This window comes from Magnolia sinica, chromosome 7 (genome assembly GCF_029962835.1).
Source record: "Magnolia sinica isolate HGM2019 chromosome 7, MsV1, whole genome shotgun sequence".
Taxonomy (NCBI): domain Eukaryota; kingdom Viridiplantae; phylum Streptophyta; class Magnoliopsida; order Magnoliales; family Magnoliaceae; genus Magnolia; species Magnolia sinica.
Window position 1 is genome coordinate 6,570,810 of NC_080579.1, and position 15,563 is coordinate 6,586,372.

The window sequence follows — 15,563 nt, forward strand, 5'->3', positions numbered from 1 at the left end:
AATGCCCAATTAGTCCAGCAACCAAATGAAGAAAATACAAAAAATATCAATGGGATCGAGAACTGTTCGATGCCATCGAAGGTGACATCGAACATATCGTTGATGGCATCAACAGACCCTGTATCTGACTTGATTTAAGACATCAAATACAATATTCTTCACCAAAGCAACTACAACCCATCTCCCTAGACACCTCAAAAAGCTTCCAATCATGCCCTTAAACTTGTGTTTATATAACTACAAAATAGTCCACACCATTGTAAATACAGATTCAAACAAGAAAATTCTAACAAAAACCACCCATTAAAATCACTAATCCTAGCTTTCTTTTCTCGCATCTCTCCAAAAAAATGAATTTGGATGCATCTTCTACTTCTTCCTTCTTTTTTTTTTTTTTTTAGGGGGGAGGGGGGTTAGCATATTAGTACAAACCCCAAAGTTAATGCACACCCTGTTGTGTTTTTATAATAAAATAAATAAATTTTTAAAATAAAAATTTATTTTTATTAAGTAAATAAATATATTGATTATTAAAACTTTTCATAAAAAATGTATATAACTAGTTGGTTAGAGAATGAGTTTTTACCTTGATCCAAAACTTCGGTATACCATGGAGATATGAAACAGTTTTTAGCCTTAATTTGCCTCTCTTTTGAGACCTTAGAGTCATGTAATGGGATATGAGTTCTAAAAAAGTTCTCATGAATTCTCGTGAGAATGGGCAGGTGAGGGTCCCTCTTATTGGCCTATGAGGAGTCAAATGAAACTGTCCATCCATTTTCGATATCATTTTAGGTTATATGTGGATTACACATGGGGGATTAAATGATTATGGCTGAAATTTTTTAGAAGCCACCAAAAGTTTTAGATCAAGCAGGTATTTGTGTCTTCCATTTATCTCTATTTATATGACTTTAGGAAAGGTTTAGATGACAAATAAGCATTACCTGAGCGACATAGAAGGTTTCAATGGTAGGTGTTATTGGCATTGCTGTTTCATCTGGTGTGATCCACTTAGGCCCTGAATCTGTCTCATTTTTAAGCTTCAAATATAAAATGAGATGTCAAAAATAAATGGACCCCTGCGGATAAAACCCATAGATTACAGTTGTCCCAAGTAGGACGAGGATTGGATACTACCAGGTTGAGTAGGGAGTGGGCTAATGAAGTGTAATCACCGAGTTCTGTGAGCCCCACTATGATGTATGTGTTGTATCTGCACCATCCATCCATTTTGAGATATCATTTTGGGGCATGAGCAGACATATAAAAATCTGTAGTGGATCCCACCACAGAAAATGGTGGGGAGAGTGATTTCCACCGTTGAAACTATCCTAAGGCCCACTATATTGTTTATTTGAAATCCAACCTATTCAAAAGTTTTTTAAAAAAAACATGAAACAAGGGAAAACACAAATATCAGCTTGATCTAAAACTTTTGTGGCCTTTAGAAATTTTTAACGGTGGGCATCACTGTCCCCACAGTTTTCTGTGCTGGGGTCGAATGGCGCTTTGGATTTAACTCATTCTTTGGATATTGTCCTAAAATGATCTCTCCAAATGGATGAAAGGAGTGGATACAAAACATCCATCATGGTGGGGCCCACGGAACTTACTGACGTCACTTCAGTACGCAGTCTCGCTACTGAACCAGTCAGTAGCTACTCCGCGGGAAACGGATTGGCTACTCCCCCTGACACCAGCCAATGGCTGGTGGTCGGTACTCTGTGGGCCCCACCATGATTTATGTGTTTCATCCATGCTGTCCATCTATTTTTAGATATCATTTTACAATATAAGACCAAAAATGAGTTATATCCCAATCTCATTTGGACTACATTAAAGGAAACAATGTTCAATGAGCGTTGACCATTAAAAACATTTTGGGGGCATAAAATCTTTGGATCAAGCTGAATTTTGTTTTTTCCCTTCATATGGGTCTGTGTGACCTAATCAACGGATTGGATATCAAATAAAAAGTACAGTGGGCCTTAGGAGGATTTTAATGGTGGATATCCAATCTCTATTGTTTTAATGTGGTGTGGACCACTTGAGATTTATATACATTTTTTGGATAAAGCCTAAAATGATCTTAAAAAATGGATGAACGGAATGGATGAAACATATACAACAATATAGGGCCCACAGAACACCGACACCACCCACGGGGCTGGTGGTAGGGGGAGTAGCCAATCCGTTTCCTAATCCTCGTCCCCCCCCCCCCCCCCAAAATATCCCTTGCCTGTCCGGAGCCTGAGCTAGGGACACGTGGTAGTCGTCCAACCGCCTCCGGTCAAAAGAGGTAGCGGATTCCGTGACGCTGACGCGGTGAGGTTTGATTGGCTCAGCTCCTGCGATGCCAGTCGAGTACGCCATTGAAGTAGATTCTGTGATGCCGTACTTAAAAAACGGATGGTGGCGTGGATATACAATACATTCATTTAAGGTAGGCCGCACATGGTAAGATAACACCTAATCCGCACCCTTCACCGAACCTCTTTGAACCAATCAAAGGGAGTGGGATTGGTGTATCAGACAGCACCCCATCAGTGCCGCGTGTTGCTGGAAGAGGTCCGTAGGCCCCATTATAATGTATGTGTTTTATCCAGACCGTCCATTTATATTTTTTCAGCTTATTTTAAGGCATGATCCAAAAAATGAAGTAGATCCAAATATCAAGTGGACCACACGACACAAAACAGTGGTGGTTGAACACCAACCATTAAAAACTTTCTAAGCCCACTGTAATGTTTATTAAAAATATATCATCTTGATTCAATACTTTTGTAGCCTGAAGAAGGTTTTAATGGTGGTCGTTCAATCACAGCTCTTTCCTGACGCGTGGTCAGATTCGAATCTGCCTCATATTTGAGCTCGTACCATAAAATGAGCCGAAAAAAATGAACGGACGGCATGGATAAAACACATAACAGTAGCACTCGGTGATGTGTGCTGCACAAGAGTAGATTAGGTGTTAGTTACCTGTAATCCTTACCGTGTGGGGACCTTGATAAATGTACTGTATATCCACACCGTTCATCCGATTTTTCAGATCAATTTAGGACATGATACCAAAACATAAATAGATTCAAATCTCAAGTGAACTACACCAATGGAAACAGTGGTGAATGGCCAGAATAAGAACTTTTTTAGGAATACGAAAGTTTTGGATCAATCCGATATTTATATTTTCCATCCATACGGGTCTGGTTGACCTTATCAACGATTTGGATGGAAAAGAAACCTCAGGGTGGGCCTAGGAGTATTTTAATGGTGGGCATTCAATCACCACAGTTTTCAATGGTTGTGGTTCATCTGAGATTCTTATCTACTTAATTTTTTCAACTATTCCATGAAATATTCTGTAAAAACAGATGGAAGGTGTGGATATAAGAAAAATAATCAAGGTGGGGCCCACGGTAAGGTAACACCCACTATGGTGTTTCCCGGGAACACCTTATCCGCTCCCGTGATGCACAACGCAATACGAACCCGTGTGCTGACAACAGGAATTCGTATTCAAATAGAAAATCGTGGAAAATGAAATCTATCTTCCTCTCTCTCTCCTTCTCCTCTCGTCTTCTCCGTTCGGGTTTTGCAGCAAAAAAGGAAAAGAGATTTCAATGGCAACTCTTGGAGGAATCAAAGAGTCTTCGAATCAAAACAGCACAGAGATTAGCGAACTCGCTCAATTCGCTGTCCAAGAACACAACAAAAAAAATGTATGTTTTCTTCAATTTCTTTTTAATACTCGTTCTTTCTTTTTAAAGAAAAATAGAAGAAATTATCTATTTTTTTTTCCTTTGCTTCATAGCGTAGTTTTCACAAACACCTGGATGGACGATCGTACACGTGGCCACGTGGCACGTATGTGTCACATCGGATCCGTTCAAAAGGTGGGCCACACATGGCACGAGAACTATGCCGATCCGATCATCAGGAGGGGCTTTCTGTTTTTTTTGGTCTGATCTTTTATCCCGATGATCTTCGGGGTCGTTTGGATGCCTGTAAATGGGGCAAGTTGTCGAAATCGTTTACACTCTGCATTTGGATGACCTTTTTTGCAGCATTTACCCCATCTCATTTGCAGGCAAAAGGTGGGATTTCATTTACAGGCTCTCCATTTGCAGCCTAACGGCTATATTTTCGAAGATTGGCTCTCCATTTACCGGACTTAAACAATTTACAGGCTATCCAAACACAAACAATGTTTTACCTGTAAAATGGTTTACACCTTACAGGCATCCAAACAACCCCTTCGTGATAGGGTCCAATGTGATGTAGAGCGGGTCGTAGACACTTTCATGGCAAAGATGGAGCAGAGGAGGCCCGATCAGAGGCAGAAATGATCTAGACCGTTAGATCCTTAGAACAGTTGTATCTCGCAAATCGGGATGAGTTTTTCAACATATTATATGTGATTTTGGGGTAGGAGAAGCTACTTAAGCCAACCAATCCCGCTACACCGGGTTGCCCATGCCAGATTTGCGGGATTCATCAGATCGACGGTCAAAAGGCCGGTTTAAAACTTCGAGTATAACTTTTGATACTTAGTTGTAGAAGTCGTGCCCAACATGAAAAGGGCTTAGAAAAGTTAGGAGAATAATGTGGTTGGGTTAAATTGGACACTTTTTATTTTTGGCTGTAAACTATGAAGTCCAGTAGGAATAGAGGTCATCTATAAATAGTAAGTTTATTATTTATATTAAGTCACATTAGGGTGTTTTAGTCTAAAATTCCATCCTAGATTTGAGTTCCTTATTTAAAGAGTTGTAATTTCATTTTTTAAATCATTAATCAAGTTATTTTGAATTTATTAGAAATTATTTCTATTTTATACCTCGTGGATTTGAGGATGCTCTCTGAGGAGTCCAAAGAGCTCCATGGATTCAGAGTAGATATCCACTGAGGAAGACGGTGATCGACCTCATCATGTCCCTCCCTACGTCACAATGGCTTGGATACTATGGGCGGACTGAAGTCAAATTGGGCGGATGGCACAATGATCCATGGTGGGTCCACGGTGGGTGGATGATTGGTGGATCTCTTTGCCAAAATATTCCCTTTTTTTATCATCCTTTTGTGGGTTAACAAACAGATGGTTAGGAATTGTCTGATCTGTGGCATTTTGGTATATGGCTGATCCATGGTGTGACCCACCTGATCAATGGTTCAGATCATGGTCTGTTGATCCAAGTGTCCAATTTTCAGTGAGAGGAGCTCTATGATCTGGGCAGATAATCTCTTAAAGAAAGGAAGGAAAAAGAATTGTCTTGGGTTTGTTGTTGGTTTTTATCCTTTTTTTTTTGGTTCCTGTATTTTGTGATTTTAATTTTTGTTTCCGTCCTTTTTATGGTTCATTTTGTACCCAAGTTTCATTAATTGTGATCTGAACCGTTCAAATAGTTGGGCCCCACTGATTGGGTAATCATACATGATAATCTGACCAATCAGATTATCCTAGTCATCAGACGGGTAAGATTGCTTGATCAGTGCAAATTTTGTTCCCGTTTAAGGTGGATCTAACAACAAGAATGATTCTGGGCACTGGTTAGGATCGCCCAATTCATAGAGTTTGCTCTGTAGCCAATGTACAGTAGATCCCATAGGATGAATGGCTCTGATCGCCACACGCATGATCCACGTATTTCAGAAATTAGGACTGGGATGCTAATTCAGGTTATTGTGCAGCCTACACTCCTCACCCCCTTTTGCTGATTTTTTTTTTTTTTCCTTGTTGGCAGAATGCTGTCCTTGAGTTTGTGAGAGTGGTGAATGCAAAAGAGCAAGTAGTAGCTGGAACCATGTACTATCTTACCGTGGAGGCAACTGACGGTGGTAAGAAGAAGCTCTATGAAGCAAAGGTCTGGGTCAAGCCATGGGAGAATTTCAAGGAGCTGCAGCAGTTTAAGTATAAGAGTGATTGTTAGTCGGCCCATTTGGAAGTGGTGCCAAGCTAGGTAAATGATCTTAAGCCCTCAATATCTTTGCATTTCCATTGAATTTCGGGACAAATTCCAATTCAGCAGGTGTAAAAAGAAATAAAGAAAAAAAAAAGAGAAAAAGAAGAAGATTATCCATCTAGCGTCGCCTACCATGTACAGTCCAAAAATACAATCAGATGATACTAAATTCCTGACCAAGTTAAATGGGCTTTCCCTCGTCAACCACCTTGGTATTGTCTGGTTGGCGGACTTTTGGCTGTGACCATCCACTTGGGTGGCACTGCTAAGATGGTCCATATCATCATAATTGGTGCACTTCAATACCTGTAAATTCCTTAAGTCTCTATCTTATTAGTATTGTATACTGGACCATGTGGGTACATCAAAATAGTCAATGAGCTTCCATCTAAAGTAAGAATGTTATCGAGCATATATACCAAGTAAAATTGTTAGCCTCTCTCTAATTTTGCCAACATTTCGATACGTGTAACATAGTCTTAATTATGAGGTGATGTTGATGGATTATGGGGTCAATTCACAGTTGGGCTTGGAACAAATCATTATATTATTTGTTCTGATTTTGAGATGACTTGTTTTCTTATTTTCAAAATTGCTTTTGATGTTATCTATCAACATGGGTTTATCATGCAATCCACCAAAATTACGTGCATGGTTCCTTCTAAAGTTCCTGGTGGAGTAACTTGTGTTATTTTTGTTGTGTATATGAGTAGAACTAGGCTTTTGAAAGTACTCAACATAGGAAGTGGATGGCTGCTACTAGTATGGGGGATTACAGAAATGTTTATGTCCTCTGTATTAAACATTGATGGGGAACTTATGATATATGCTGGTTTTTTTAATATTTGTCACCTTTTTTGCGATTTCTTATCAAGAGGTTGTGTGGTACCTTTACACAGTGCATTTACAAACCTGACAAATGTTTGGGACAACTGAGTGGTGAATAATGTGGGCCCCACCATAAAGATGACCATAGGAAAAAGTCAGGATAGGAAAGAGTTAGGCTCCTTCACTCAACCATGTACCCCCCATATGACAGGATAAACAGTCCAAAAAGAATCTTGTTGACGGTTCACATTCAATGTATGTGTCAGTCTCCTGACAAATATACCAGCCTGATATTTGAGTGTGATCATCTGGATGGGTACAAACAACATTTTGCACTACTCAGAGATCCCAACATGCTATGCTGCTTGTGGGGCTAGCCAACATATATTTTTTACCCCGCTTTTTGTTTTTTATTTAATTTGTCCTTCTCTCTCATCTCTCTTTTCCACCTTCAAAAGGAATTATGGAGTATGTGTTATCTATCATTGTAGAATTTTGTAACTTCCATATTCGTCCACAAAAAGGAAAAGAAAAGATTTTGAGGAAGAAAGAACGCCAACAAAAATAGTTAAGGTTTTTGGCATTTTGTTTGGGAATGGGGCTGATGTATTTGTGGGTAGCATTTTACAATTGTTGGTAGGTTTATGGCTTTTTAAAAAAAAATAAAAAAATAAAAAAATAAAAAAAATAAAAAATAAGAAAATAAATAAAATAAATAAATAATCCTTGTGGGGTTGCTGCTTGTGTAGGCTTGTTGTATTTGTGGGTAGGTTTTGGGCTTTTTGTTCTTGTATTATTTGTCGCCTATTGGTGCCCTTTTAATAATATTTTTGTCAACACATAAAAAAGAAGAAGTTAAGGTTGTGTCTCCGGCTTCTGTTTTGGGGTCTGGGTTGGATTGTCCTGATGAATTATTAATGCTGTTCTTGGAAACGGATGGGAGGGGAATCATTTGCTTGGTATCCCTCGCTCAAGAAGATGGTAGGTTGGAATTATTCTGTTAATTCATCATAGATTCTGGTTCCAATCTGAGGTGCAAGATGCCAGTGATGCTGGTTCTGGCTTGCATTGGACTGGGACACAGTGTCTACCTAGTATCCAGTCTTGAACCTTTTTCCAAACCATTAGCGTCCACCTATTTGAACACCAGTAATTGAATGTAGGATCTCCAATATAGGAATTTTTTTGGGTATGGTCCATCACGGAAGAGCCCACGCAGTCAATACTCGAGATCAGCGTTCGAAATATCGGAATCGCGTTATGTATCACACTCTTGGGATATGGATACATATTGGTAATCGCATGGGATATATTGGTTGTATTGCGTAATGTATCGCTGTTATTGGAAACATCAGGAAATTGGTCGAATTTTTCAATGGAACTTCAATGATTCTTAAAAAAGATATCAATACACACTTATAAATCAAAACATTACAAAAAACAAGTGCACATAATAGGTTTTTTTTGTATGGGGTCCTAATCTTTGTGTTGTCTAACCGAATTGATGCAAATATATTCAAAGTTTATTCATATAATTTATAAATATAAGAAGACATGTAGAAACACAAGCAATATATTTAAAAGCAAAAGAAGAATTACTAAATTAGGTTACATACATGTTTGATTTTATGTTTAGACACAAATATTGTAACCGATTCGCGAGAAATTGAAAATTTATTATTATTATTTTTTAAAAAAAATTTCGCAACTTGGTCCATGTCCTCCAAATCTCGAAATCGAAGCTTCCAATCCAAAACATGAAAATCATGGATTTGTAACAATTTGACACTGATTTAACATTATTTACAGGAAAAAAAAAAAGGATCGAAAATCCAAAATGCTCACCGGATCTAACATGTGGGATATATCCCACTACTTGTGTGTTTCGTATCCTACAAGTGGGATGCAAGATATATCATGGGATATATTAGCCGATATTGTCAATATTGTCGATACTTAAAACACTGCTCGAGATCAACCAAGGAGTGGAGGCGTGGGATCTCCAATATGGAGCTATGCCTATTCCCCATAACTCATAAAACTGAGAAGCCATGCCAATTTCATATTTGGAGCAATTACAAGGGCCCCTGCCTTTCAACGTTGCCTCATACTTGTAAAGCAGGTTCTCTTCTCACACACGCATATAAACAATGCATGCATCCAATGTGTTCAGTTTGCAAGTTCATGAATAAATAATGAGATGCAAATCTGTAGCCAGAGACTTCTCGTCCGAGGCTCAGAAGGTTCTTGTTTCTTGGCTATTTCTTTACTTTTTGTTTCTTTTTGTTTCTGTTTTTCTTTTGTTCGTGGCTTCTGCCTAATAAAATTTGGTTCATCTTTCAAAAAAAAAATAAAAAAAAAAATAAATAAATAAAAATCATGCTATTACAATGACCATGGCCCAGTCATCCAAATGTCCCACTGCATGATCGTGTTCTCCCAGATGCAGTAAATCGTGCTGTAAATACCATCCAAATAGAGACCTAACTCAGGAGTCCCTTCTGAACTCCTTGAGAAGGGGCTGCGGTTGGCATTGATGTAAATCAGAACAAATCCCAAGATATCCAATCAGACCCTTGTAAAAAAAAAAAGTGGCCAAAGTTTATCTTTGCAATCACCACACTGACTGCATGTTACTTGCTGGTGAAGATCCGCCTATTTCTCTCCAACCATAGTGACCACAGTGTGGCATCTACCACCATTTTCCAGAGATGCAGCCAATGGGAGTATGGGACCCTAACCTCTCACCAACCAGGGATCAATAGTAAGTTTTGAAACGATTAGGGTGCATTTGGACACACTGCCAATACGATAGTTCTTGGGAACGACGGTTCCTACAAAGTCAATTCTCCCAAAACCTATTGAAGTGGTTATTTGCGAGTGGGCATTTTAGTGACTATCTTGATGAGTGGGGATCAAACCGACATATGTGGAAAGGTTTCCAAATGGTGCAAAACTGTGGTCTTGATCAGAAACGGGGTTTTCATCTATGTGTTGACAGTCCCTCCAAACGGGCGCTTAGTCCATATTGAATTTTGAATTTTGAGAAGACTTCCATCTATACATTTCTAGCATATGGGTAATGCAGCAGAAGGTGATTGACTGACTCTTCATTAGTGCATAACAAAAATAACATCTGTTGGACATAGCAATTCCCTAACTTTTTAGGTGACCTATGGTCAGAATTTTTGTTAATGCAGGTGATCCAAACTTTCAAAAACTCCCTAAATCTGTTGGCATTCATGCTTTTCTTGTCACTCTTCACTTTGAAAAGAAGCCTTTGGTGTGTGTTTTGTTTGTTTCACTTGGATTTCAGGTGATTGAAGATTCCCCATTTGCTCTCGCATTGTGGGATTGATTTTGATATGGATTATTTTTGTTTGTCTTGGATTTCAGGTAATTGAAGATTCTGCCATGTCTGTGTTTGCTTGTTGAACTATATGGATGTTGAAGGTTAGTATCGTTTGAATCGTATGTAACAAGAGCACTTATAAGACTCTAGCAATAAGTCTCAACAACGATCATCAGTTTGTCACTGATCAATAATATCACATGGTATAAGACAACTTATGTTCTATTATTTTCTTCCTGTGAATGAGATGCGTGTGCTATGATACTAATAGTTGAACATTTGTGTAGAAATTGTAAAAAAATAAATGAAAATATGTGGGCTTTAAGGAGCGAATTTGTTAGTCGATCACTTTTTTTTTCTTTTTTTCTTTTTGAATGGTAAGATGATTTATTGGGAAAGAGATCAAATGAAAGTTAGCAAACTGTTTGTGTGTCTCGGCCAATTGCTAATCTGTCTTCTAACTTCTATTTTTTCTTTCCTTGTTCTACAACCTGGAGTGGAGTTTCTTGTGTCATTAAAGGTTCTAGTGTCTCTCTCTTTTCAAACTCCGACCAAAAGAGTGGCTCTGAAATACAGCTCCCATAGCACTGCTCCCCTTTTAACTCACCCGCCTATGCCTCTGAAACTGCATCTATATATGTGGGAATTGACAAAGCAGTTCCATGGCAGAACAGAGCTCAAGTTTTGTTGCCATAGCATTACTCAAGAATGTTGGTTTTACCAAAAAATGCCTGAACTAATTGAAACATCAAAACAGTTCTTTTTGTGAAATGACTGGAATGTCTTCGCATCTTCTTCTTTTTTCCTTAAAAGTGTTGAAGTATAGCATCTTGGGGCCCACGTGCTGTGTGTATAACACCCAACTCATTTAACAACTGCACCCCACCACAACTATCGGAGGAATGAAAAATCTGGCTTATCCGATCATCAGGTGGGCCACAAGAAAATTGGAAGGTTTTGGTTGATGTGGAGTTGCATTGCCCACTTCATGATTGAATTGACCTAGTTTTTGGTTCGCCTGATCATCATGGTGGGGATGCAAGTCCTAGACAGGTTGGGTGTCATCCACTTACACCATGTTTGCCTGATGATGCTTGACTTTGCCACTTAGAAAGAATAAAGATGGTATTTTTAGTCATTTTAACTTCCAAAAAAAACAGGCATTTTTTTTTTTGGGGGATATTTCAATTAGATGGGGCTTGTTTGGTGAAATCAGAATTCAGGAGTGATTTTGTGGTAAAAGCCCCCATAAGGCTAAATCCTTGCACCTGATGTTGTGCAACAAAGCAATGGCATGTGCATACACTAAGTTTCTGTGTATACGACCCTGGATATATGCTTTCTTTCCTTTTGGCCGTGTTTGGGATTAGGGAAATGGGGTTTATGCGTTTGATAAATCTATGAACTTATTAAATTTGTATGTTTGCATTGAATTTGGAATTGGGAAATCCTCATTTCATTGTTTGGGGATCAAGCTACAAATTCTTGAATTTGGGAGCATTTATTAAAAAGGCTTTTATTGCTTTTAAGTATGTGGTTTGGTGAAATTGGATTTGGGAAATCCATGAATTTTGTTTAAAAATATATAGATTTTACAAGTACCTACCCAAACAGCCCCTTGTAATCTTGTTGAGGGGGGCTGTATATGCGCCGTGCATGGGTACGTGGTACTTACAGACGTTGAAAAATGAGTTGGGCCTGTTTGGGAGCGTGGATTTGGAGCCCCCTGGATTCATTCCGAACCCCCCAGGATTAGAAACCCCCCAGATTTGCAATCCTCCCAGTGTGTTTGGCACCTGGAAGCCGAATCAACTTTAATCCAAAAGTACCTATCCATGATATATTTACAGGGGTTTGAATTTAATTACTAAATCAACTTTAATATCTCTAATTAGTGAGATATATAATTTTTGACACAATGGTTGTGATAAGCTTGCTGAAATATATGCTTTGCCCAAAAATGATGAAATTCCAAGTCTTGGATGGGCCACAAGCACAAGATCATGTCTGAGTGACTAACCAATGATTTTTAATCATTGATTTACATGGGCAATGTTTGGACGGTGCTGATCATCATTAGTGGGCCATGTGCCCAATAGAATGATAGCGTACAGTGACACACTTGTTACGCTTGCAACTATTGAAATGATTCCGGGTGTAATCCAAGCTCTCAATCTCCTCCAATCCCCTTCAGTGCCAAACGAACCTTGGCTTCTTCTTCTTCTTCTTCTTCTTTTTTCAATAGTAACTAATCCATGATGGCCCTAACAAATATATGGACCAGATTGTTGATTGGACCTATTTTCTGTGTCATAGGTCTTGACCTTTCATATTAAATACCATTGATCAAATGGTTTATCTTATCAAATCTGTGTGAGATTTGGATCTTCCTTATTTTTGCCCTCATGCCCTAAAATGATCTGTAAAAACGGATGGACGGTGTGGATATAGAACACATACATCAAGTTGGGCCCCACAGTCACGAATCTACCGAATCCGCGTCCAGACGCCGCTTACTCGGGCACTCAAGCGCGTAGCATGCGGATGAAACCGAAACGGATGGGAGATGAAACGGTAGAGGCGGACGAACCGGAATATAGCAGAACCATCACTCTAACCTACACCTGGCAGGGTTATCCGTCAATCTGAACCGTCCAATTAGCGGGTCTCACTATGGATGGACCATGGTTAGAAAACCATACTACAAAAGGATACCTCTATCAATCATCTTTGCTTTTCAGCACTTAATGTTGACCATTAGCTGTTTCTCTCACACTGTATATTTGGAGGCCGCTGTTTAGATGGCTAGGATCATCCACTCCATGCGTATCTTGAATCAATTTCCATTAATTGTGGGCCCCGCTAGATGGACAGCCCAGATTGAAAGATCATCTCACCACGTGTAATGTACCGAAATGGGCCATGGCTCTATCTTATTCCGGGGAAGAGATTTACTACAATACGATATATGTATCGTCCCACGATACGCAGCTACTACAAACATTCGACTGTGGGTCATGTTTCAACGATCCAAGCCGTTCATACGGTAGGCCTCACTGTCGATGAGATACCCAAATTATCATACCGGAATATTTCAACCATCTGATTAATTAACTCTTTTCCATCGTCCTTAACCGTTATTTTGTGTTCCATGTATCATATCTCTAATGTCGAGGCTATTATTAACGGTTTGGATCACCGAACATGACCCCGGATCCAACGCCTGTAGCTCTGCGCGTGTATCCTATAACAATACGTTGGAATGTGGCGCAGCAAACCTCACGGTGAAAACGGGAACGGATTGGCTACTCCCCCTGCCACCAGCCCCGTGGCTGATGGTCGGTGCTCTGTGGGCCCCACCATGATGTATGTGCTTTCTCCATTCCGTTCATCCATTTTTAAAGATCATTTTAGGGCTTGATCACAAAAATGAGAGGAATATAAATCTCAGGTGGACCACACCACAGGAAGACAATATCGATTGGATATCCACCATCAAAATCTTCCTAAGGCCCACTGTACTGTTTATTTGACATCCAATCTGTTGATTAGGTCATACAGACCCAGATGAAGGGTACAAATAAATATCAGCTTGATCCAAAACTTTTATGGCCCCCAAAAAAATTTTAATGGTCGAAATTCATTCAACACTGTTTCCTGTAATGTGGTCTACTTGAGATTGGGATATAACTCATTTTTTATCTAATACCATAAAATGATCTATAAAACTAGATGGACAGCATGGATGAAACAAAAACATCATGGTGGGGCCCAAGGAGCACCGAACACCAGCCATTGGCTGGTGGCAGGGGGAGTAGCCAATCCGTTTCCAGTGAAAACTGAAAACCGGGACCCATCTGCCCATGCAAGGACTGGTTGGATGATCGGAAGCGTCCATTTAGTGGCCAAGTACTGAAAGGTTAGGATCCCCGTGCGTACAAAAAAAAAAAAAAGGCATTATTAGGTGGGCCCCATCGTGGCTCCAAAACAACACCGCTCCGGTCATCAAGTGGGCCAACTGAAAATGGTAGGACCCACAGCGTGAATGATCTAAATCACACCAACGGTCATGATTCCTCCACGCAATATTTTCAGTTAGAAAAAACCACAATCGGAAGGCTGTCAACGGGCCAGGCCTGGGTTGGACTCAGCCCAGATTTTGAATTCAAGGCCCAAGCCCGGCCCATTGACAGCCCCTTAGAGATCTGCCATGAAGAACCAGTGAATGAAGGACACTTCCCTAGACGGTGGAACTTCCCATCTCAATTGTTCCCTGTGGTGGGGCCCACCTGACTTCTGAATCAGCCTGATTTTTGGGTCCCAGTACAAACACGTGGTGGTGCACCTGATGAACGAGGTAGATCTCATCCACGCCCCCCCACATGACTAGATTTGATAGAAAGGTGCCACCAATCTTCAAACTTCTCCCAGTCGAATATGCATAGTTGCAATCTCTTTTTTATTATTTTTTTATTTTTTATTTTTAAACATGGGCACTCGATCCCCAGTCTCAGTGTTGGAACAGAGTCCATCTACCACTGAGCCATGGAGCCGGTTCCAAAGTTAACTGTCTCTTCTTGACAATGGGCCACAAAATGGATAGGTCGTGATTTGTTGTTGGGCTATGGTCTATCATAGTCATGGATACTATAATTCCTACCATTTCCACTAACAATTCAATTCACCTACCCATCCAAACGCAGCCAACAACCCAAGACTTCACAAGATTTTTGGACCTTCAGATTGCATTCATATTTTTGGTAGTAGATGATTAAAAAAGAAGCCCCTCAACAGACCTAGTGTTTGAAGTAACAATGCTGACTGATAACCAAAAATGCAGAGAAACACAGGAAAATTGGTGGAACTGAAATACTTAAATAAACATTTAGGAATAAAAATTTACAAAAAGAATATGGACATAATAAATTTCCATTTAACGGGGACCTAAAAGCATGTGCCGTTATAAGAAATGGGATAACCGTCCCATCCAACCATCCATCGATATTGCATAATATTGACAACTCACAATATTTTGCCAAGAAATCATCAACAACTAGAAAAGAAACAGAAGATTTTAATCCCCATATCACACATGTTGCAATAACAATGAAATCAAGATAATATCAATATTATCAATAACAAATTGAACACTGCATGCAACCATGAGCTTATATAAATTAAAAAAAAAAAAATTATGAATATTTATTTAACAAACAATTTTTTTGAAATATCGCCAATACACTTGTGATACAAGTGTCACCTACAATATCACCTAGAATTTACTCCGTCGTAAATATTGGCGATATCAATACATTGGCAATATAAGTGACACATGTAATATACATAGTTAAAAATATTAGCGATATCAATATGTTAGCGATACATTGCTGATACCTGAAATTTCTGATACTACAAGTGTT

The 15,563-nt window shown here is 39.3% G+C and overlaps 1 protein-coding gene across 2 annotated transcripts; it reads left to right on the forward strand.

Annotated features, from left to right (window-relative positions):
- The first annotated feature begins 3,538 nt into the window (after positions 1–3,538).
- On the forward strand, positions 3,539–10,371 carry LOC131250954 (cysteine proteinase inhibitor A-like). 2 transcript variants are annotated; one of them, XR_009173515.1, is made up of 3 exons: positions 3,539–3,722; positions 5,745–6,029; positions 6,061–6,309. XR_009173515.1 is itself a non-coding variant. In XM_058251385.1 (3 exons), exons 1-2 carry the CDS (start codon positions 3,624–3,626, stop codon positions 5,928–5,930), a joined length of 285 nt encoding a protein of 94 aa, XP_058107368.1. In that variant the 5' UTR covers positions 3,540–3,623; the 3' UTR covers positions 5,931–5,960; positions 10,188–10,371. The 2 variants fall into 2 exon arrangements, 1 of the variants encoding a protein (XP_058107368.1); XM_058251385.1 differs by lacking the exon at positions 6,061–6,309 and adding an exon at positions 10,188–10,371 and having other exon boundaries at positions 3,540–3,722; positions 5,745–5,960.
- Positions 10,372–15,563: the final 5,192 nt, after the last annotated feature.